Here is a 21,878-nt window from a genome sequence, read left to right as displayed (position 1 = left end):
TGCTGCCTTGATGTTGAGGGCAGCCAATCTCATCTCACCACTTGAGTTCAGTTCATTTTTCGATATTTGTTTCAAGGCTGTGTATAGATGGGGCTTTGTCTCCACAAGGAATGTGCGATGGTCACTTTCACCAATACAGTCATAGAGAGATGCATCTGCAACAGATAGATTGGTGACAGCTAGGTCAAACAAGTCTTTCCTCTTACTTCCCTCATAACCTGCTTCAAGCCCAGTCTGGCAGATGTGTCTTCCGGGACTCGACCGGCTCAGCCACTACTTGTGCTACCGAGTCACTCTTGCTGATGGGCATTGAAGTCTCCCACCAAGAGTACGCTGTGCCTGTGCTGCCCTCAGAACTTTCCAGGTGGTGTCCAACATGGAGTACTGATTCCTCGACACAGAGTGGTGGTGATAATCCACAGTGGGTTTCCTTGTCCATATTTGACCTGATGCCATGAGAGTTAATGGGGTTTGGAGTCAATGTTGCAGACCTTCAGGCGAATAGCCTCCTGACTAAACCCCTGTTCCACCCTCTGGTGAGTCTGTTCTGACAGTTGGGCAGGAATAGTGGTGGAGGATTGTGGAACCAATAGCTGTACTGTACGATTTGGTAATTATGACTATGTCAAGCTGTTGCTTGACTCAACTGTGGTACAGCTTTCAAAACTTTGTCTCAAGTTTAAAGTTTTAAAGTTTATTTATTAGTGTCACAAGTAGGTTCACATTAACACTGCAATGAAGTTACTGTGAAAATCCCCTGGTCGCCACACTCTGGCACCTGTTCGGGTAGACTGAGGGAGAATTTAGCATGGGCAGTGCACCTGACTAGCACGTTTTTCGGGCTGTGGGAGGAAACCGGAGCACCTGGAGGAAATCCACGCAGACACGGGGAGAATGTGCAGACTCTACACAGACAGTGACCCAAGCCAGGAATTGAATCCAGACCCCTGTGAGGCAACAGAAATTGTGCCCCCATGCTGCCCTGGTGTTGGTACAGAGAAATTTACAGGGATGGCTGGGTAGGGTGTGCTGTTGTTTCTGGTGCCTAGATTGATGCTAATTGGTCCATCTATTTTTATCCCCCTTTGACTTTTCTCTGATTTGGTACCACTGGGGAGTTTTCTCGGCAATTTTGGAGGGCAGTTAAGAGTCAACCACATTGCTTTAGGTCTGGAGTTACATTTAGGCCAGACCAGGTAGGTGGAGGGGACAGATTTCTTTTCCAAAAGAATAGTGAACCTAGTGAGTTTTTACGACAATCCAGTCGTTCCTTGGTCGATTTTTCAAAAATAACTTTTTCTAGCTGTATTTATTAATTACATTTAAATTCCACCTGTGGTGTTTGTAGGATTTAAACTTGTGTTGCATAGAACCATAGAAAAGATACAGCATAGGAAAAGACCATTCAACTCACTGTCTGCACCAGCTGATTTTAAAAAACTAACCATCATAGTCCCACGTTTCAGCATGCGGTACATAGCCGTAACGCATTAAAGTACATATTCAGGTGCATCTTAAATGAGTTCAGGATTTCTGCTTCAACCACCAGTCCAGGCAACAAATTCCAGACACTTGCTTTCCTCTGGATGAAAATGTTCTTCCTAATAACCCATCCAATCCTCTAACAATCACCTTAAATCTGTGCCCCCTGGTAATTGATCTCTCCGCTAAGGGAAGATTGATTTCCCCATCTATCTAAGCCTGTTGTAATTTTTTATACCTCAATCAAGCCACCTCTCAGCCTCCTCTATTCTAAGGAAAACAACCCTCGCCTTCCTATTCTATCTTTATAGCTGCAATTTCCCAGCCCTGGCAATGTTCTTGTAAATCTCTTCCAGACTCTCTTCTGAGCCATTATGGCCTTCCGGTAATGTGGTGACCGGAGCTATGTGCTAAACTCCAGCTGTGGCATAACCAGCATTTTATGCAGTTCCACATTACATCCCTGGTTTTGTATTCTATTCCTCATGCAATAAAGGAAAGCATTCCATATTCCTTTTTTACTACCTTATCTAGCCATCCTGATGCCTTCAGGGACCTGTGGACAGAAAGTGGGCACTTTCTGTACCCAAGTCAGCATCTTCCCGACACAGACTTGGTGGGCTGAAGGGCCTGTTCCTGTGCTGAACTGTTCTTTGTTCTTTATTGCATATTTGTCCCCCCAAAATAAACCATCTCATTGAATTCCATTTCCCACTTTTCCACCCACTGAACCAGAGCAGTGATATAATTCTGGAGAGCACAGCTATCCTCTTCGCTCTCAATTACGTGGCTGATTTTTGTGTCATCCACAAATTCCAGTCGTACTTCCCACATTTAAGTCCAAATGATTAATATCACAAATAGCAGGCGACACAATGCTGAGTCCTGTGGAATGCTACTGGAAACTGCTTTCCATTCACTAAAACATCTGTCAATCATTGCCCTTTGTTTCCTGTCTCTGAGCCAATTTTGGATCCAGCTCGCCACATTCCCTTGCAGCCAATGGGCTTTTACTTTTCTGACCAGTCTGCAATGTAGGACCTTGTCTAATGCTTTACTAAAATCCATTTTAACCACAACCACTGTGCCCTCATCAATCCTCCTTGTTACTTCCTCTAAAAGATCAATTGAGTTAGTAAGACACAACTTTCCCATAAGTAAACCATGCTAACTATCCCTGAATAATCTATGCTGTCTAAATGACAATCCATCCTTGCTCTCAGAATTGATTCCAATAATTGGTTCATCACTGCTGGTTAGGTGATGTGCTGGTTAGATGCATTGACTATGCTAAATTCTCCCTCAGTGTACCCGAACAGGCGCCAGAGTGTGGCAACTAGGGGATTTTCACAGTAACAGTGTTAATGTAAACCTACTTATGACGCTAATGAATGAACTGAATGCTTAAATCACTTTGACCAGCCCATAATTATTTGGCCTATTTCTCACATCCTTTTTAAACAATGATACAACATTTGCAGGCCTCTAATCCTCTGGTATCTTGCCGGTATCTAGTGAGCATTGCAAGATGATCCTCAGGGCATCTGTTATTTCCTCCCTGGCTTCCTTTAATAGCTTGGGGTACAATCCGTCCGGCCCTGGTGATTTATCCATCTTCAAGGATGTCAGTCCCTCTCGTGCTTCCTCTCTCTCTTGTATTTAATGTTTCACACTCCTCATTAACTACAGCATTAGTCATCAGTTCCTTTAGATGACTCATCCAACGTGATGCCACTGACTCTTCTATTTCATGACACTTGATTTTGTTAGCCAGCCTTTTTATATGATACTTCGTCAAATGCTTTCTTAAAATCTGTAAAGACAACATCATTGCTTTCCCTTCATAGTCTCCTCTGTTACTTCATCAAAAAATTAAATTGGATTGGCCAAGCACCATCTGATTCTTTAATGAACTTAAACCTTTCCAGTGTCTTTAAAGTTTATTTATTATGTCACAAGTAGGCTTACATTAACACTACAATGAAGTTACTGTGAAATTCCCCTAATTCGCCACACTGCGGCGCCTGTTAGGGTACACTGAGGGTGAATTCAGCATGGCCAATGCACCTAACCAGCATGCCTTTCGGATTGTGGGAGGAAACCAGAGCACCCGGAGGAAACCCACGCAGGGGAGAATGTGCAGACTCCACACAGTCACCCAAGCCGGGAATTGAACCCAGGCCCCTGGTGCTGTGAGGCAGCAGTGCTGACCTCTGTGCCAACATGCTGTGATGTTTTCTGATTTGATTGCTGCATTTCCCGCAGTACAATAATGACCATCATTCACAAAAACTACTTCATTGATTATCAAGCTCTTTGTGACATTCTGAGCTTGTGAATGTGCTTCGACTCCTCAAAAGTATTTCACAGGAAATGGTGTTTCTAGAGTCAACAAAACCTGACCAAACGCAAATCATGGCCTTGTGATTCCCAGCTTGATTTGGAGAGTGCCATTTTTGTTGATAGAAGTGTGGCATGGGAGTGGAGCTGGACTGGGAAAGGAGAAACCAATTATCGTAGAATCATATCATAGAAACCCTACAGTGCAGAAAGAGGCCATTCGGCCCATCGAGTCTGCACCGACCACAATCCCACCCAGGCCCTATCCCCATATCCCTACATATTTGCCCGCTAATCCCTCTAACCTACGCATCTCAGGACACTAAGGGCAATTTTAGCATGGCCAATCAACCTAACCCGCACATCTTTGGACTGTGGGAGGAAACCGGAGCACCTGGAGGAAACCCACGCAGACACGAGGAGAATGTGCAAAGTCCACACAGACAGTGACCCAAGCCAGGAATTGAACCCAGGTCCCTGGAGCTGTGAAGCAGCAATGCTAACCACTGTGCTACCGTGCCGCTACCGTACCGTAATTATGTTGTTACTTTAAATCAAAACTCTTCAGATTAAATCCTTTTTACAATGTATTGTTACAGGATTAACCCTCTGTCTCTTGTGGAGATTGTTCTACATGTTGTGCGACAAATGACAGGTGAGTCTGTTTCTCCTTAGCATAGGAACGGGGTGAGGCCATTAACCTCTACAAATACAATTAAACCATGGCCAATCTGACCATCAATTCCATTTTTTCTGTCTTGGCTCCATATCCCTCAAAGCCTTTGCCCAACATACATCCTTCATCTAAGCCATAGAGTCATAGGGGTTTGCAACATGGAAACAGGCCCTTAGGCCCAACTTGTCCATGCCGCCTTTTTTTTTTAAACCCCTGACCGAATCCCAATTGCCTGCATTTGGCTCATATCCCTCTAAGTCCATCTTACCCATGTAACTGTCTAAATGCTTTTTAAAAGACTAAATTGTACCCACCTCTACTACTATCTCTGGCAGCTAGTTCTAAACATTCACCACCCTCTGTGTGAAAACATTGCCCCTCTGGACACTTTTGTATCTCTCACCTTAAACCTATGCCCTCTAGTCTTGAAAGCTTCGAACCCACCAAGGTTGTGGACCAGTGATTGGAAACCTAAGCTAGTAAATGGGCGGCCTGAGTGGCTCTCCTTCATCTCAGTGGGCTGCAAGACAGAAATCGGACTTCTTCAGTAATCACGACCCCATTAATAATTTTAAATACATTTAATACACAATATTTCATGATGATTTATAGAAAACGTCTAATCATTCATATACTAATAGAACTATCAATTTCAAATGGTAAAAACAAAATAAATATTTACCCTTTGGACACAGATCTCTCGCCATGTTGTGTGTGGTCAGCGTGAACTTTGCTTTGTTTTACACACATCATTTCAGTCATACTGGTAGGCAAAATAACTACACGGACGGAAATCAGCGCGTGGGCAATGGTTAACAAAATGTCTTGTGGGTCGCACTCAGAACCCAGATGGGCCATAGGTTGACTGCCACTGTTCTGGGCTCTCCCTAACATTGGAAATTATTACTCTTCAACTACTGTAGCAGCTTCTTTAATCGTCTTCAACAACTCAGTTAGATCACCCCTTAATCTTCTGTATTCAATGGAAGAAAAGTCGCGCTACTGTAACCTGACCACCTTATTTAATCCCTTTAGTCCTGGTATCATTCTAGTGAATCTGCATTGCTCCCTCTCTAAGGACCATATATCCTCTCTGAGACCGAGTGCTCCAGGCGTGAGATAGGGTAGACATCTGACTCTTTACTTCTGTGCCCTGGTTTCACAAAGCAGTAAATTGTATTTACACTTGATGTAATAGGACCTCCCTCTGTGTTTCACAGGAACATTTTAAGGAGCGTCTGAAAGGAAAGAGGGTGAGCTTGGGGCATGGTTAGAGTGATTAAAATCAGGGATGCCCAGGAGACAAGAATTGGAGGTGCAGAGAGACCTCAGGATTGTGGGGTCGGGAGTGTTTACAGAAATAGGAGTGAGGCCATGGAAGGGTTTGAACACATGAATGAAAATGTAGCTTGGGGAGCAGAGGAGTGATAGGTGAATAAGCCTTGGCGCAAGTGAGGACACGGCCAGCAGAGTATTGGGTGACCTCAAGTTACGGAGGATAGAATGTGGGAGACCAGCCAGGAGTGCACTGGACTAGTCACACCTGAAGGCATGAGTGAGGTTTTCAACAGCAAATGAGCTGAAGCAGAAGTGGAGTCATAGTGGTGGCATGAATAAGTGATCAAAGCTCACCTTGGGGTCAAATGCATAATCAAGGTCCCAAACAGTCTGATTTAGTCTCTAACAGTTGCCAGAGAAGGAATTGTGTTGGTAGGTAAGGGCCTCAACTGCATATTAATGTATTGGATGAAGCAACCAGATGTATTTTAGCTAAATTCACTGTTAAAATTAAGTTGTCAAGAAGAGTTAGTCTACAATAGATATATATAGGTGAAATAAATGGGCAACAAATTGACAGATGGATTAGAATGTGGGAAAATGTGAACTTGTCCACTTTAGCAGGAAAAATAGAGAAGCTGTAAACTATTTAAATGCAGAATTTGGTGCGGATGGATCTGAGTGTCCTGGTACCTGAATCTCAAAAAAAATAGTATGAAGGCACAGCAAGGCAAATGGAAGGGACAAAGAAAAGGCAGCATAGTGGTTAGCACTGCTGACTTAGTTAGCATTGCTGCCTCAAAGCACCAGGGACCTAGGTGACTGTGTGGAGTTTGCATGTTCTCCCCATGTCTGTGTGGGTTCCTTCCGGGTGTTCCAGTTTCCTCCCACAGTCCAAAGATATGCAGGTTCGGTGGATTGACCATGCTAAATTGTCCCTCAGCATCTCAAGATGTGTAAGTTAGGGGGATTACTGGAATAAATACGTGAGGTTACAGAGATAGGGCCTGGGTGGGATGCTCTGTTGGAGACTCGATGGGCCAAATGGCCTCCTGCACTGTAGAGATTCTATGATTTTATGAAAAGTACAGCACAGGAACAGCCCCTTTGGCCCTCCGAGTCCATGCTGATCATGATGCCTTAACTAAAAAAATTTAAAAACTAAATGTAAAAATAAACCTTGCTGGGGTTTATTGCAAGGGAAAGGAATATAAAAGTAGGGAAGTTTTACTGCAGGTGTACAGGGTGTTGGTGAGACCACATTTGGAGTAGCTTGTGCAGTTTGGTCTCCTTACTTGAAAAGAAGCAGTTCAGAAGGTTCACTCTGATTCCTTGGATGAAGGACTTGTCTTGTGAAGAAAGCTTGAACAGGTTGTAAACCTTTGGAGTTTACAAGAATAAGAAGTGATCTCATTGAAACACGCAAGGTTCTGAGAGGACTTGACAGGATGGATGTTGAGAAGATGTCTCCCTTTATGGGAGAGATCAGAACTAAGGGACACAGCTCAAGAATAAAAGGTCTACCTTTTCAGATGGAGATGAGAAATATTTTGGAGATGATTATACAAAATGCTCTTCGCCAGGAAGGCAGATTTTTGATAGACAAAGGAATTGAGGGTTACCGCGGGCAGACAGGAAAGTGGAGTTAAGACCACAACGAGATCAGCAGTGTTCTTACTGAATGGCCATTTCTACTCCTAAGTCCCGTGTTCCTAGGGAACAGAGTTTGTTGGGGCACTTCTTATAGGTCCTTCCAATATTTATTTGGACCAAATTTCTGCTCAACCAGTACTAAATATTTAAGGATTCCATGTTTCAAATGGTGAAACCAGCCAATCATGGATGTGTGTGGATGTTTGAAATCTTGCTACAAATATCAGAGCTGAGACTGGGGCATCAAACAAATGGAATAGGATTGAGGGCTGTTTGGGTTAAAACCTTCAAACCAAATGCAGCTTGTGTCGTCCTGACTAATTACCTCTGAGACAATCGGCACTCTGTGTTTCTGTTTTCTGCTCCCCAGTTTTGTGTTGTTTGAATTTTCTGGAGCTGGAGAAGTTGGCCATGTCCTAAATTGGTTTCCACAGCTTGAAGAATGTCCACAGGTTAGCAGGAACAACACGGCTGGGAGGTTCATGTGGTTTTCAGCAGCCAGTGCTCAGACCTAGCAGTTGTTAGCTCATGACTAGGAACACTGGGCCCAAACATATTATGGGATGTGAGGAGCGCGCACTCACTTTTTAGACAAGGAAATAACCTGTTTAACTAGATTACTGCCACCAGGAAGGGAGTAAGTTAATCATCTGCACCTATTTTTTAAAAAAAGAGGTCTTAAGGCCAGTCAATAAGAAGTGTATATTGGTCTCTGTAAACTGTAATTAAATCATTGGTCAGTCTTCATGTGTCCTTGGTGATTGATATGCCTTGTGTTCAATTGCAGATCCTAATGTGGCCCTAACATTTTTAGAAAAAACAAAAGAAAAGGTGAGTGTTTTGTGTTGTGTAGCACTCGTTTAATGCATTTTAATTTCTTGATTCTATTCACTTTTCACATGCTTTCATTAATTTAGGTCAAATCCAGTGATGAGGCAGTAATTCTCTGTAAAACAGCTATTGGTGCTCTGAAGTTAAATGTTGGCGATCTGCCAGTGACAAAGGTAAAGCATGGCATTTGAATGCTTGTTTTTATTTTTTTTGTATGGAGAACAGTTCCGGACGCAGTGAGGATAAATCACTATATTTCTGTGCTAAGAACGCCACTAATGTTGCCTGCAAGTTCTTAGTGTGTATATTTGTTTGGAATAATGTGAGGAGCAATATACAACCCAACGAGGAACCAGTGCAATCGTTGTGTAAGTAATAGAGTATTTATTAAAGCAAAAAAAACACATGACAAGAAAGACTAAATTACACAAAAGTATATTAATAACTAAACACATAGCATTATCTGAAATTACCTTCTTGTTCCCAAAATATACCCAGATTCCCTGAACTCACTAAGACACCCTTTTCCCAGACGACATGCATTTTAGTAACTCTAAGTGAAATCCAACATGTGGTTACCAGACGATACAGCTTAGAAGCCCAAGTCTGGCAAAACACCCTTTGCTGGTTCAGCAAAGACACAAAACTGTCTTTCAGAGGCGAATATTTGATTTATTATTGTCACATGTATTGGGATACAGTGAAAAGTATTGTTTCTTGCGCTATACAGACAAAAACATACTGTTCATAGAGTACATTGGGGAGAAGGAAAGGAGCGGGTGCAGAATAGTGTTGCAGTTACAGATAGCGTGAAGAGGAAGATCAGCTTAAGATATAATAGGTCCATTCAAAAGTCAGATGGCAGAAGGAAAGAAGTTGTTCTTGAGTCAGTTGGTACGTGACCTCAGTCTTTTGTATCTTTTTCCTGATTGAAAAAGGTGGAATAGAGAATGTTCGGGGTGCGTGGGGTCGTTGATTATGCCGGCTGCTTTTTCAAGGCAGTGGGATGTGTAGACAGAGTCAATAGAAGAGAGGTTGGTTTGCGTGATGGACTGGGCTACCTTCACAACTCTTTGTAGTTTATTGCAGTCTTGGTCAGAGCAGGAGCATTACCAAGCTGTGATACATCAGGAAAGGATGGTTTCTATGGTGCATCTGTAAAAATTGGTGCGAGTCGTAGCGGACATGCTGAAATCCCTAGCCTCCTAACAAAGTAGAGGCTTTAATGGGCTTTCTTAACTATAGCGTCAGTGTGGAGGGACCAGAACAGATTGGTGATTTGAGCACCTAGAAACTTGAAGCTCTCGACCATTCCTACTTCATCATGGTTGATGTAGATAGGGGCATATCCTCCACTACGTTTCCTGAAGTTGATGACTATCTCCTTTGTTTTACTGACATTGAGGGAGAGATTATTGTCATCGCACCATTTCACCAAATTATCTCTTTCCTGGTAGTTTGTCCTTTCATTCTTTGAAATGCTCTCCTTTAGCTATTTTCCAATCTAATGGAACCTGACCTGAATCTAGGGAATTTCAGAAAATTAAAACCCATGCATCAACTGTCTCACTAGCCACTTCCTTTTAGGCCCTAGGATGAAATCCATCAGGACCCAGACATTGTCAGCCAGCAGCTCCACAACAATTTGCACAAGACCACTTCCCAGGTGATGGTAATTTTCCTGAGTTCCTCTCTCCCTTTTCTTGATTTACAGCTATTTTTGGGATGTTATTTGTATCCTCTATAGTGATGACTTATGCAAAATACCTGTTCAATTCACTTAAAATCTCCTTATTCTCCATTATTAATTCCGCAGATGCACTTTCTATAGGAACAATGTTCACTTTGTCAACTCTTTTTAAAATAGTTATGGAAAGTCTTGCTAACTTTTTATATTTCTAGCTGGCTTTCTCTTGTACACAGATTTTCCTTTATTAACCTTTGTTGTTCTGTGCTGTTTTTTAAATATTCTATTCAACCTTCTGACCTACCACCCATTCTTGCACAACCATTTCTTTTTTTAAAAGTTTAATACAATCTTTAACTTTCTTAGTTTAACCACAGGTGGTGGAACCTCTCCATGGAAATCTATTCTGTGTATTAGAAATATAGAAACTAGAAGCAGGAGTAGGCCATTCAGCCCTTCGAGCCTGCTCCGCCATTCATTTTGATCATTGCTGATCATCGAATTCAATAGCCTGAATCCCCCCTTTCCCCCCCATATCCCTTGATCCCTTAGCCTGAAGAGCTATATCTAATTTCTTCTTGAAATCGGACAACATTTCTGCCTTAACTACATTCTGTGGTCGTGGATTTCACACATTCACCACCCTCTCAGTGAAGAAATTTCTCCTCACCTCAGTTCTAAAAAGTTTACCGTTTAACTATAACATCGACACTATAGTTAAGAAAGCCCACCAATGCCTCTACTTTCTCAGAAGACTAAGGAAATTTGGCATGCCAGCTACAACTCTCCCAACATTTACAGATACACCATGGAAAGCATTCTTTCTGGTTGTATCACAGCTTGGTATGGCTCCTGCTCTGCCCAAGACCGCAAAAAAACTACAAAGGGTTGTGAACGAAGCCCAGTCCATCACTCAAACCAGCCTCCCACCCATTGATTCTGTCTACACTTCCCGCTACCTAGTAAATGCAGCAAGCATAATTAAGGACCCCAGATATTCTCTCCTCCACCTTCTTCCGTCAGGAAAACTACAAAAGTCTGAGATCACGTACCAACCAACTCAAGAACAGCTTCTTCCCTGCTGCCATCAGACTTTTGAATGGATTTACCTTGCATTAAGTTGATCTTTCTCTACATCCTAGCTATGACTGTAACATTACATTGCGCACTCTCTTCTTCTCTATGAACAGTATGCTTTGTCTGTATAGTGCACAAGAAACAATACTTTCACTGTATACTAATACACGTGACAATAGTAAATCAAATCACTTAAGAAGCATTAATCCTGTATCATTGCACAATACCAGGTCTCGTAGGTGTCTCCAAGTCATGCTGTTATAAGAAAATATCTTAAAAACATTTTATGAACTCCTCATTTAGGCTACCTTTGCCCATCTGATTTTTCCAGCCTATATGTAGATTAAAATCCCTCAACCTTTTTGACAAGTCCCATTATTTATTTCTTGATACTCCCGTCCTACCATGTAGTTGCTGCTAGGGGTCTTGTACACTGCACCCACTGACTTATTGCCGTTATTATTTCTAATCTCTAACCAAACCACTTCTACATGCTGGTTTCCTGAACTGAGTTCATCCCCCTCTATAGTGTGAATACTATCATCCTTTCCACCTGTTTCTAGCTTCCTGTCCTTCTGAAGTGACTTGTGTCCATCAATATTCGGGTCCCAACCTATGTAATGCTGCTGCCATGTCTCTATATAATAGCTTTCCGATTGTACTTATTTCAGTTTGACTATTCAAATGATGAGAGACTGAGTAAATCAGGCCTATACTTTCTGGAATTTAGAAGAATGAGAGGTGATCTCATTCAAACATGAAAAATTCTGAACGGATTTGACAGGATAGACACTGAGGATGTTTCCTCCGGCTGGGGAATCTAGAACATGGGGGCACAGTTTCAGGATAAGGGGCTGATCATTTGAGACAAGGGGGAGGAGAGCTGACTTCACTCGGAGCGCTGTGTATTTCTGGAATTCTCTACAGAGGGTTGTGGATGTTCCATTATTGAATATTGTTAAAGCTGAGAGGGATTCCAGGGATATGAGGTGCAGACGGAAAGGTGGAGTTGAGGCTGATGATCAACTGTGATCAAATGAAATGACAGAGCCAAGCTCAAGGGGGTCAAATGGCCTACTGCTACACCTATGTCTTATGTTCTTGAATGATAAGGAGTTGGTGGTGCAAGGCCAAAGGGAGAGGTAATGGAACAAGTAAACAAATAATGTGTCTAAAAGCCACATTGGCTGTGATAAACTGCAGAAACAAGATCAAAACCAAAACACACCATGCGAAAGGAAACAGAATTGAGGCAGAGAGAGATTACATTCTGAAATTGTTTAACTTGGTGTTGAGTCCGGAAGGCTGTAAAGAGCCCAGTCAAAAGGTGGGGTGCTGTTTTTTGGGCTTGCATTGAAACAAGCGCTACAGGAGTCTGAGGACAGAGGTCAGTCTGAGAGCAGGGTGGAGAACTAAAATCACAAGTAATCAGAAACTCGAGCTCCTATTTGCAAACTGAATGGCGATGTTCACAAAGCAGCCTCCCCAGTGTGAAGCAGACTGCGCTGTGAGCAGTGCATGTAAGCATATTAAATTGAAGGCAGTGCACTTAGATTTATTTTTCACCTGGGAGGATTGTTTGGGACTTCGTATGCTGAGGAGAGAGGAGGTAAAAGGTCAGATGTTGCATCTCCCGGCATCAGCATGGGAAGGTGCTGTGGGAAGGGGAGGGGTCGTTGGAGTGATTGCATAAACAGCCAAAGAGGAAATGGTCTCCTTGGCTTTTTGTACAAGTCAGTTTCTCAAGTTTGCCTGTTCAAGTTCTGCAACAATATCTTAGAACCAACAGGGGGCAGGCTATATTAAATTTAGTAACGTGTAGTGAACCAGACTTAATGACAACCTGATTGTGTGAACATTTACTTTAATGGTGATTGCAATATGATTGGACATACCATACTGTTTGAAAGGGCGACATATGGAACAGCTACTAAGGTTCTGGATTTAGATCAGACTTACTTCACTGAGATAAGACAGAATGGGTGAGGTGACACAAAATCAATGGGAGATGTTCAGAAAATAATGCAATGTGCTACAAGCGCAGTCTATAATCCCTCAGGGGGCAGGAGCTCCTCTAGCCAAAAAAGCATCCATGGTGAACTAAAGAGGTAAGAGACAATATAAGACTAAAAGAAAAAGCATACAAAAATATAAAATGAAAGCACAGATCCTTGTGTAAAATACACAACAGCAATGAGTGACAACCTCGGTGATAAGAGCTACAATAAACATGTTAAATTTTATTTTTTCATGAGATGTGAATATTGCTATCAAAGCCAGCATTTTTTTTTTGTCCTAATTGTCCTCGAGAGGGTGGTAGCGAGCTGCCGCCTTGCCCGCTGCCATCCATGTGGTGTCAGGTATATGGAAATACTGTAAGTGGTAAGATTGTAAATTCCTCAACTGTAAATTTCCTAACACAAATAGAAATGCTGGAAAATCTCAGCAGGTCTGACTGCATCTGTGGGGAGAGAATAGAGCTCTGACGAAGGGTCATCCAGACTCAACGTTGGCCCTATTCTCTCCCCACAGATGCTGTCAGACCTGCTTGGACTTTCCAGCATTTTGTTTAAGATTCCAGCATCCGCAGTGTTTTGCTTGTAATCTCCCTAAGTTCTCTTGATTCGAAGACTATTCCTTTCGGTTGAAAAATTGTGCATGTCACTCAGCTAATTAAGAAGGGTGATAGTGGAGAAACCAAGTAATTATAGTTGAGAAATTGCATCAAGCTATAATGATGGTCAGGGTGACTGAATAGAGAGAGCCAGCATTGATTGAAAGAGGGTCGGTCTTGGCTGACAAATCAGATTGAATTTTTTGACTGAAGGGTTGAAGAGGGGAGTATCTATAGATATTTATAAGAACTCCCAAAAGGTATTTGATAAAGTCCCTCATAAGAGATTAATTGCAGTTGAAGGCAAAATATTGTTCTGGTTAGGAAATTGGCTGAGCAGCAAAGAACAGTAGGGATAATGGCAGAGACTGATACAACCAGAATGGGGGGAGTGTGCATATTATCCAGCACCTCTACTCTGCAGATCGTACGATTAATTTAAAAGTTCAATTTTACTCACCAAATGCTTATTTACCTTTTCTCTGGCCCCTTCAGTAAGAATCTTTAACCAGGCTTCTTTCAATAAACTCAGAACAAGGGTTTATTTAAATAACAACTTCTTTTAACAAGTTGCAAGTATTGATTAACACACGGATGGTTACACCTTCTGATTGCAACCATCTCTTCCTAAAGAATTCCCCCAGCGCACATGCGCTCACACACGCATGAGCTCTCTCATGCATGCGTACAAAGGACAAACAGAATTCCTCTGCAGACGTGATCGTTGGAGGATGTTCGTTATCCTTTATTTTATAAAGGATAACCAACTGGTCTGTGCTTTGCAGCTCCAAATGCAGACCAGTCACACTGAGATGAGGGTTCTCTGGCTGCAAGTTGATAGCCACACACAACTTTAGACAAGGTACAAGACTGCCTTTAAAATCAGGTTCACGGTTTTTCTCTCCCATGTGATTTCCAGCCAGTGTCCTTTTCAGTTTTCAGATTTCAGAGGTAAACTTCTAAAAAAAATCTAAACGTACGAATCATGCCGTGTCCTTCCATTTTGTGAAAGGAAAGCTCAGTCTTAATATTCTAACAGTAACAAAATGAGACTGGTGTCCTGAGTATCTGTGTTGGGGCCTCAAAATGTGACTTGGATGATAGGACAGAGAACTAGATAACCAAGCTTGATGATGACAGAAAGATAAGCAGTGTAAAATTACAGAGATATTGATGAATGATGTGAAATGGCAAAACTGACATTGCAGTTCGGCCAAGTGTGAAGTCATCTCTTTGTGGAGGAGGGTGGGGAAAGGATAGAACATGATACTTCCTAATTGAGCGAAAAGGCAGGAACAATGGGAGCTCAAAGAGACTTGGGTTTCAGTTAACTAGCTTGTTAAAATGTCATGAACAAGTACAGAAAATAATTGAGAAGATTAATGGAGTGCTGCAATTTATATCCAGGGGACTATAATTCAAGGAGGGAAAGATCCTGCTCCAGCACGCCTGCAGAACTGTGAGCAGTTCTGGATACCACACCTTAGGAGGGATATGTGGGCCTTGAATGAGAGCCAGTGTAGATTTATTAGAGTGGCACCAGGACTTTAAGCATTAAAGTACAAGCAGAGATTACACGAGTTCGGGTTCGGTTCTCTGGAATTTAGAAGGTTACGGGCTGATTGAAGAAGTTAAAAAGAACAACAAAAATTGATAGAAAAATCTTTTCACTAGTTAGGCTATATAGGACTAGGAGGTAGAGTGTTAAAATAAGAGTATCTGAATTCTGTGGATTATAGAATAGAGGGGAGAGCCATAGATCAATCATTGGAAAGAGTAAATGGAAATTTTACATAACGGTCATCAAAGGTAATGTACATCTGATTCATCCCTAATGTATATGGGGCATGTGTTAATATCTGGAATACAAAACAAAGCTACTGATGGAAAAGATATTTAATTTAAAAGTTATCACTGAAAGTAAGTCTGAGAGAGAAACGATTCAGGAATTTCAGCAAAATGTAGACTGAGATGGGACCAGAGGGAAAGTTGGGAATGACCTACTAGTCTATTCTTGGAATGGTATATTCTAGGAATGGTATTGTAGTTAGTAAAGTACCGGGCTGGCATTCTTGCCTGTTTCAGGGCTCGAGCCCTGTTCCAATCATTCCTGGGAGGGGATATACCGAGCGGAAGCTCTGAATTTGAGCAGGTGAATGAGGATGAGATATGTGTGTTTTATCCAGTCCCACATCCTCCTATTGTCTAAAGTTAAATCATAAACTTGACCAGCTTTGTTCATTTTAGTTCTTTATCTTATCCCTAATCCTGTTTGGTTTCAATTCCAGGAAGGATATAGTCTTGTTGAGAATAAAAATTTGAACTCTTATCAATTTTCTTCCAGAAAACAATTGAGGAGGTGGACGAGATGCTGATGAACCTTCCTGGTGTGACATCCGTTCACGGACGCTTTTATGATCTGTCCAGCAAGTATTACCAGATAGTTGGGAATCATGCTTCTTACTACAAGGATGCCCTGCGTTTCCTGGGCTGCATTGATATCAAAGATTTGCCAGGTGACTGACAGCATTAAAAATGTTTCTCAGTTAAGACCATAAGACCATAAGACATAGGAGCGGAAGTAAGGCCATTCGGCCCATCGAGTCCACTCCACCATTCAATCATGGTTGATTTCAACTCCATTTACCCGCTCTCTCCCCATAGCCATAGCTATGTTAAGTCATGCTCGACCCTTTCCAGTATTTCTTACATTGATGTTTGTGCAACAAACAGCTCCAGCCAGGTCTCTTCATCTCATTACTCGATACAGAGTGACATCCATCCAATTCCTGCCCGCTGTCACCTTTTATTGTAACCTGGAGTCCCATCTCTGTGAATTCCAACTCTGCCCATGTGGTGGAACACTGAGAACTGGTTACATTTATTCATGTTTCCATTTAACATTCACAGAAGAATATGTTTAAGTACTTATCTTTCCTTGGGGGTGGTGTCTTTGAGTAGCAATCCTGTCTCCGACCAGAAAGTTCAAGTCTCAGTTCAGAATCAAGAGTGCATAGTGGAGGTGGACGCTTCAGGGCAATGCCGAGGGTGTGCTGTGCTGCCGGAGGGGCAGCATTGAGGGTGTGCTTTGGGCAGGACATTGAACCAAGGTTCAAGCAATGATTGACCCTTATCTTAAACATCTAGAATGAGGGGATGTCATTTGCTCATTGTGCCTGTCCCGGGAAGGGATTGGTCATTTGTACCAACTCACACACGCACAGTTCCAACTCCACTTTGAAAGTTATTGTTGGATCTTCTTTCACCGACCTTTCAGGCCATGCATTCAAGATCACAACAACTCAGTGTATTAAAGATATCCTCAGATCGCCTCTTGTTCTTCTGTCATTATCATTAATTTGTGTCCATCTGGTTACTGATTCTGCTGCTACAACTGTTCTGCCATTTTTTTCCTCCATTAAAATTCTCCATGATTTTGCATACCTCGATCGAATTCTTTTTAAACTTCCCTCTTCTAAGTAGAACAAGCCCAGCTCCTCCATATTCAAAGCATAGATTGTAAATTGCTTCAGATTTTAAAGCATTCACAGTACCTGTCTGTTTCGCTGTAAGGTCCACCAGAGAAGCATTGGTCCTTTTTCCCCAATTGGTCACCATTAATTTTATTCCTGAGTTTTATCCTTGTTCTGGTCTCGAGGGAAACTCCAGCGCAATATTTCATTTCAATTTTACACCTTTATTTTCAGTAGTTTATTTCTGAATTGTTTTATTCCTCACATTGGCCTGTTACAAAAATCTGGGCTTTAGTCTGAGGAATAGTTGAAGATTTTGGCTTCATCTATTCCTCCGGTTTTATTCTGCGAAATTGTTCTTTGTATCAAACACTTGCTGGCAGTGATTTTTGGAAAGGTTTGTTTCAGCACCAAATACTTCCCTGCAGGGAGGCTGCAATTCCAGCTTATTGATTTGCCGCACAATGTCATGGTGACTGGCTACGGTTTGATTTTTCTTTGTATTTCTGATTCAGTTGCTGAGCATCAGGAGAGAGCTTTCACACTCGGTTTGGCTGGGCTTTTAGGTGAAGGTGTTTACAACTTTGGAGAACTTGTGAGTGTATTTGTGGCGAATTTTACTTGATTACTTTTGTGAAATTGTACCTTGCACGTTATTTCGTGAAATTGTACCTCACGCTGGGATCTTGCTGTCCCTTTTAGTTAATGCATCCTGTGCTGGAATCTCTCCGGACCACAGATAAACAGTGGCTGATCGACACTTTGCATGCCTTCAACAGTGGCAACGTGGAGAAGTTTCAAGCTCTCAAAGCATCTTGGGGCCAGCAGGTAAATGATCTCCTGGGAGGAGGGGAGAGCCAGGTATGCACAGCGGGATTGGGGAGAGGGTGCAGGGGATGGGTTGGAGAGTGTGTGGGACAGGATGTGTGGATGGGTTTGGGGTAGTGGGCAGAGACAGAAAAGCAAGGGACGGGATAGAGTTCTGGTCGCCTCATTACAGAAAGGATGTGGAAGCCATAGAAAGGGTGCAGAGGAGATTTACAAGGATGTTGCCTGGATTGGGTGGCATGCCTTATGAGGATAGGTTGAGGGAGCTCAGTCTTTTCTCCTTGGAGAGACGAAGGATGAGAGGTGACCCGATAGAGGTTTACAAGATGTTGAGAGGTATAGATCGGGTGGATTGTCAGAGGCTTTTTCCCAGGGCTGAAATGGTTGCTACGCGAGGACACAGGTTTAAGGTGCTGGGGAGTAGGTACAGAGGAGATGTCGGGTAAGTTTTTCACTCAGAGGGTGGTGGGTGAGTGGAATTGGCTGCCGTCAGTTGTGGTGGAAGCAAACTCGATAGGGTCTTTTAAGAGACTTCTGGATGAGTACATGGGACTTAATAGGACTGAGGGTTATAGGTAAGCCTATATATAAGCCTAGGTAGGTAGGGACACGACCGGCGCAACTTGTGGGCTGAAGGGCCTGTTTGTGCTGTAGTTTTTCTATGTTCTATGAGTGTGGGAGAAGAGGGGGAGAACAAGTGGGACAAGGTTGGGGTGAGAGAAAGTGGGACAAGGTTGGGGGAAATGAGAATGTGGGATGGGTGTGGGTGACTTGGTTGGTGTTGTGTCAGTGATAGAGATGTCTAATTTGGTTTTCACTATAATTACAGCCTGACCTGCGAGCCAATGAACTGCGGCTCATGCAGAAAATCCAACTCCTTTGCCTGATGGAGGTTTGTTGAATGTCTTTTCTTGTTCTGAGCCATTCCTCGTCATCTCTTTCTCCTCCTGGGATTTACAGTATTGCTCTACTGTCTTGTGCTAACTTCCTGCCTCAGTGACCTCCTTCACTAGACTTCTAACTAAATGTGAACAGTTTTACCTGCCTCGAGCTTTCTGCTGAAATGGGCTTCGGAGGGCCTTGTGTTAAGTTACACACTTTTCCAGATGCTTCGATTAATGCTTGCAGTCGATGAAGTGTATCTCACAGCATTAACTTTGTGAAGGAGTTTCCCCTGCTGTCTTGCATTTACTGTTGTACATAAGTTGCCCTCGAGTCCAACTCTGTTCCTTCCTTTCTAATCATTTCTTATTCCAGTTTGCTGTCTTTTCCTTATTGCCATATCCTTTTTTTTAAAAATCATTTGTGGGACATGGGTGTCGCTGGCTGGCCAGCATTTATTGCCCATCCCTAGTTGCCTGAGGGCAGTTGAGAGTCAACCACATTGCTGTGACTCTGGAGACCAGGTAAGGATGGCAGTTTTCCTTCCCTAAAGGATATTAGTGAACCAGATTGGTTTTTCCAACAATCAACAATGTTTCATGGTCATAGGTAGATTCTTAATTCCAAATATTTATTTTTTATTGTATTTAAATTCCACCATCTGCCGTGGCGGGGTTCAAAACCGAGTCCCCAGAACATTAGCTGAGTTTCTGGATTAATAGTCTTGCGATAATACCACTAGGCCTCCCCTTAATCAGCTGTATTAATGCCCCATGTGGTGCCTTGTCAAAAGTTTTCCTGAAGTCTGTGTACATTGCATCCACTGCACTTCTCCATGGACCATGTCTGTTACTCCCTCAGAGAATTGTGTTTTTTGGATTGTGGGTTGGCTGTTTCTAAACAATATCTCACTTGCCGGGATGGATGATTTAGAATTTCCAAGGCAATTAGGAAGTGATCCTCAATTGTGTTTTTTTTTCTCTTCCTTTTAGATGACTTTCACCCGTCCAGCCAACCACCGGCAGCTGACATTTAAGGAGATTTCTCAGATTGCAAAGGTTCCTGTTGGTGAGGTGAGTTCCTTTCATGTAACTACATTTGTACTAACACAGTTTGAACATGTAGAATATAGATTCTAAAAGAAAAGAATCTTCAATCACTACCAAATTACAGGAAATTCTGTTGCAGATGCTTAGTGCAATGGCACAACTGATATATTTCGAGGCCCGTGAGATTCTCTCCCAGTGTCTCCCTTGCCCCAGCCTATGCCCCACCCTGCCCACGCACTGCCCATTTTTGTGTGACTTCCCAAGCTTGTGCAAGTAGCTCATTGACCGGAGTAGCCTGAGATTGGCTGTGTTGTGTGAGCTGTTACAGTTGATGTTGGCGATCTTACAGGTGGAGCTTCTCGTGATGAAGGCACTCTCTGTCGGCCTGGTGAAGGGCAGCATTGATGAGGTGGATGAGCGCGTGCACATGACATGGGTTCAACCCCGAGTGTTGGATCTGCAGCAGGTAAACCACCTTAAGATGGGGAATTTCTGTGGTTGTTGGAGAAACGTTCAGTGAATCGTATGTGTGTGATCATCGAGTGATGGCAGCTTCCAGCCACTTTGATTCTTTGAAACAAGGAATTTGGTTTGAAATTCACTTTCTGGCAGATGGAAGATTTTGCCATTGCTGCTCCTCTAATCTGAACTGTTTGCTGATTTGTTTATTGTCTTTGCGCTGTAAGTTTGTGCCATGGTTGGCTGTTGATATAACCCCTGCGTATTAATAACTACCCCTCAATGTTGCAGATTAAAGGGATGAAAGAGAGATTGGACTACTGGTGTGAGGACGTGAAGAATGTGGCGTTACTTGTGGAACATCAGGCACAGGATATCCTAACCTAACCGCTGCTCTCTATCTGGAGTAACTCGCCTGGCTCTTTTTAAAATTATTGATAGAAATTTCAGTGGCTCATTTTCAGAAATGAACTGTATTTTAATGTCTTGGGACGGGAGGGTTCACTTTCTGTACTTCCATATCACAAACAGTACTAGCTTTGCATTCTCTTAATATCGCTATCAAAGGAACAGAGTTCCATATTGTAAAGCAACGTGGCCCTGGACTTTGCCCTTTTGATCATTTGGCAGCTTGTGTCTCTTTTTACATCAGGAAGTTCTCATTTATTGTAGCCCATTGATATCCTTCCAGCTTTCTGTCTGTTCCAGGCTGTCTGCCCACTGATTGCAAGCAGATCAGGAGTTACAATTCCACTGATGAATTCTGTTTGCAAATTGCGACGTGCAGAGTGAAAGCACTGGATTTGCAGAGGGTACATTTAAAATTGATTGATGAACTGATTCTTGTAGTTAACAAGCACCTGAAAAGATTTGATTGCAATCACTTCTGTCTTCACAGACTTCCCCTGTGGTTGTGATTATCCCGATCTAACAGATATCCCTGCCACTCTGCACTGTAGCTGTTTGTATACACATAATGTAGTGCAACAGTTATGTTACTGAACCATGACCCAGAGATCATGACCCCCATCAGGGAACGTGAATTTGGTTTGAAAAACCTGGCCTCAGTAAAAGTGAGCATGAAGCTGTCCGATTGTCCTAAAATCTCAACTGCCTCATTAATTTCCTTATAGGGAAGGAAGGCTGCCATCTTAAATCTGAGTCTAATATGTGACTCCAGTCCCTATTCAACTGCTGTCCGTACAAGGGCCCTCTGAAGAGTTCTTAGCGAGACATTTGCGCTGTGTCAAACCTGCACCAGTTCGAGAAGTAGAGGTGGGCAATAAATGCTGGCCTTGCCACGTCCTGAGAATGAATGAAAATAACTACCAGTACTGTTCTGTGATCTGCAGGAAACAGTGTGTTTATCTGGGATTTGTATACTGCCCAATCAAGTAGCAGCATCAGTTCCATGTAACAGCTGCACTCCTGCCTGTCCCTTTTTTTAAAACATTTTTTAGTTGGGATCAATGAAGTTATTGCTGAAATCATGAAACGTGATCCATTTTACAAGAATATTTAAGATGAAATAAAAGTGTTTAAGAATGTC

The 21,878-nt window shown here is 42.5% G+C and overlaps 1 protein-coding gene across 1 annotated transcript in view; it reads left to right on the top strand.

The window, feature by feature from the left end:
* Positions 1-21,878, top strand: part of psmd13 (proteasome 26S subunit, non-ATPase 13) — a 25,942-nt gene extending 4,064 nt beyond the window's left edge. The window contains exons 4-13 of the mRNA XM_078220814.1: positions 4,422-4,477; positions 8,217-8,260; positions 8,347-8,433; positions 15,983-16,154; positions 17,627-17,706; positions 17,814-17,939; positions 18,769-18,831; positions 19,814-19,894; positions 20,220-20,336; positions 20,621-21,878. Coding sequence (XP_078076940.1) covers positions 4,422-4,477; positions 8,217-8,260; positions 8,347-8,433; positions 15,983-16,154; positions 17,627-17,706; positions 17,814-17,939; positions 18,769-18,831; positions 19,814-19,894; positions 20,220-20,336; positions 20,621-20,716 — 922 coding nt within the window. The 3' untranslated portion in view covers positions 20,717-21,878. The remainder of the gene's footprint in view (positions 1-4,421; positions 4,478-8,216; positions 8,261-8,346; positions 8,434-15,982; positions 16,155-17,626; positions 17,707-17,813; positions 17,940-18,768; positions 18,832-19,813; positions 19,895-20,219; positions 20,337-20,620) is intronic.

The sequence above is a fragment of the Mustelus asterias genome, chromosome 9, assembly GCF_964213995.1.
Source record: "Mustelus asterias chromosome 9, sMusAst1.hap1.1, whole genome shotgun sequence".
NCBI lineage: Eukaryota > Metazoa > Chordata > Chondrichthyes > Carcharhiniformes > Triakidae > Mustelus > Mustelus asterias.
Note: the sequence above shows the minus strand (reverse complement) of the source record. Positions and strands in the feature narration are given on the sequence as shown.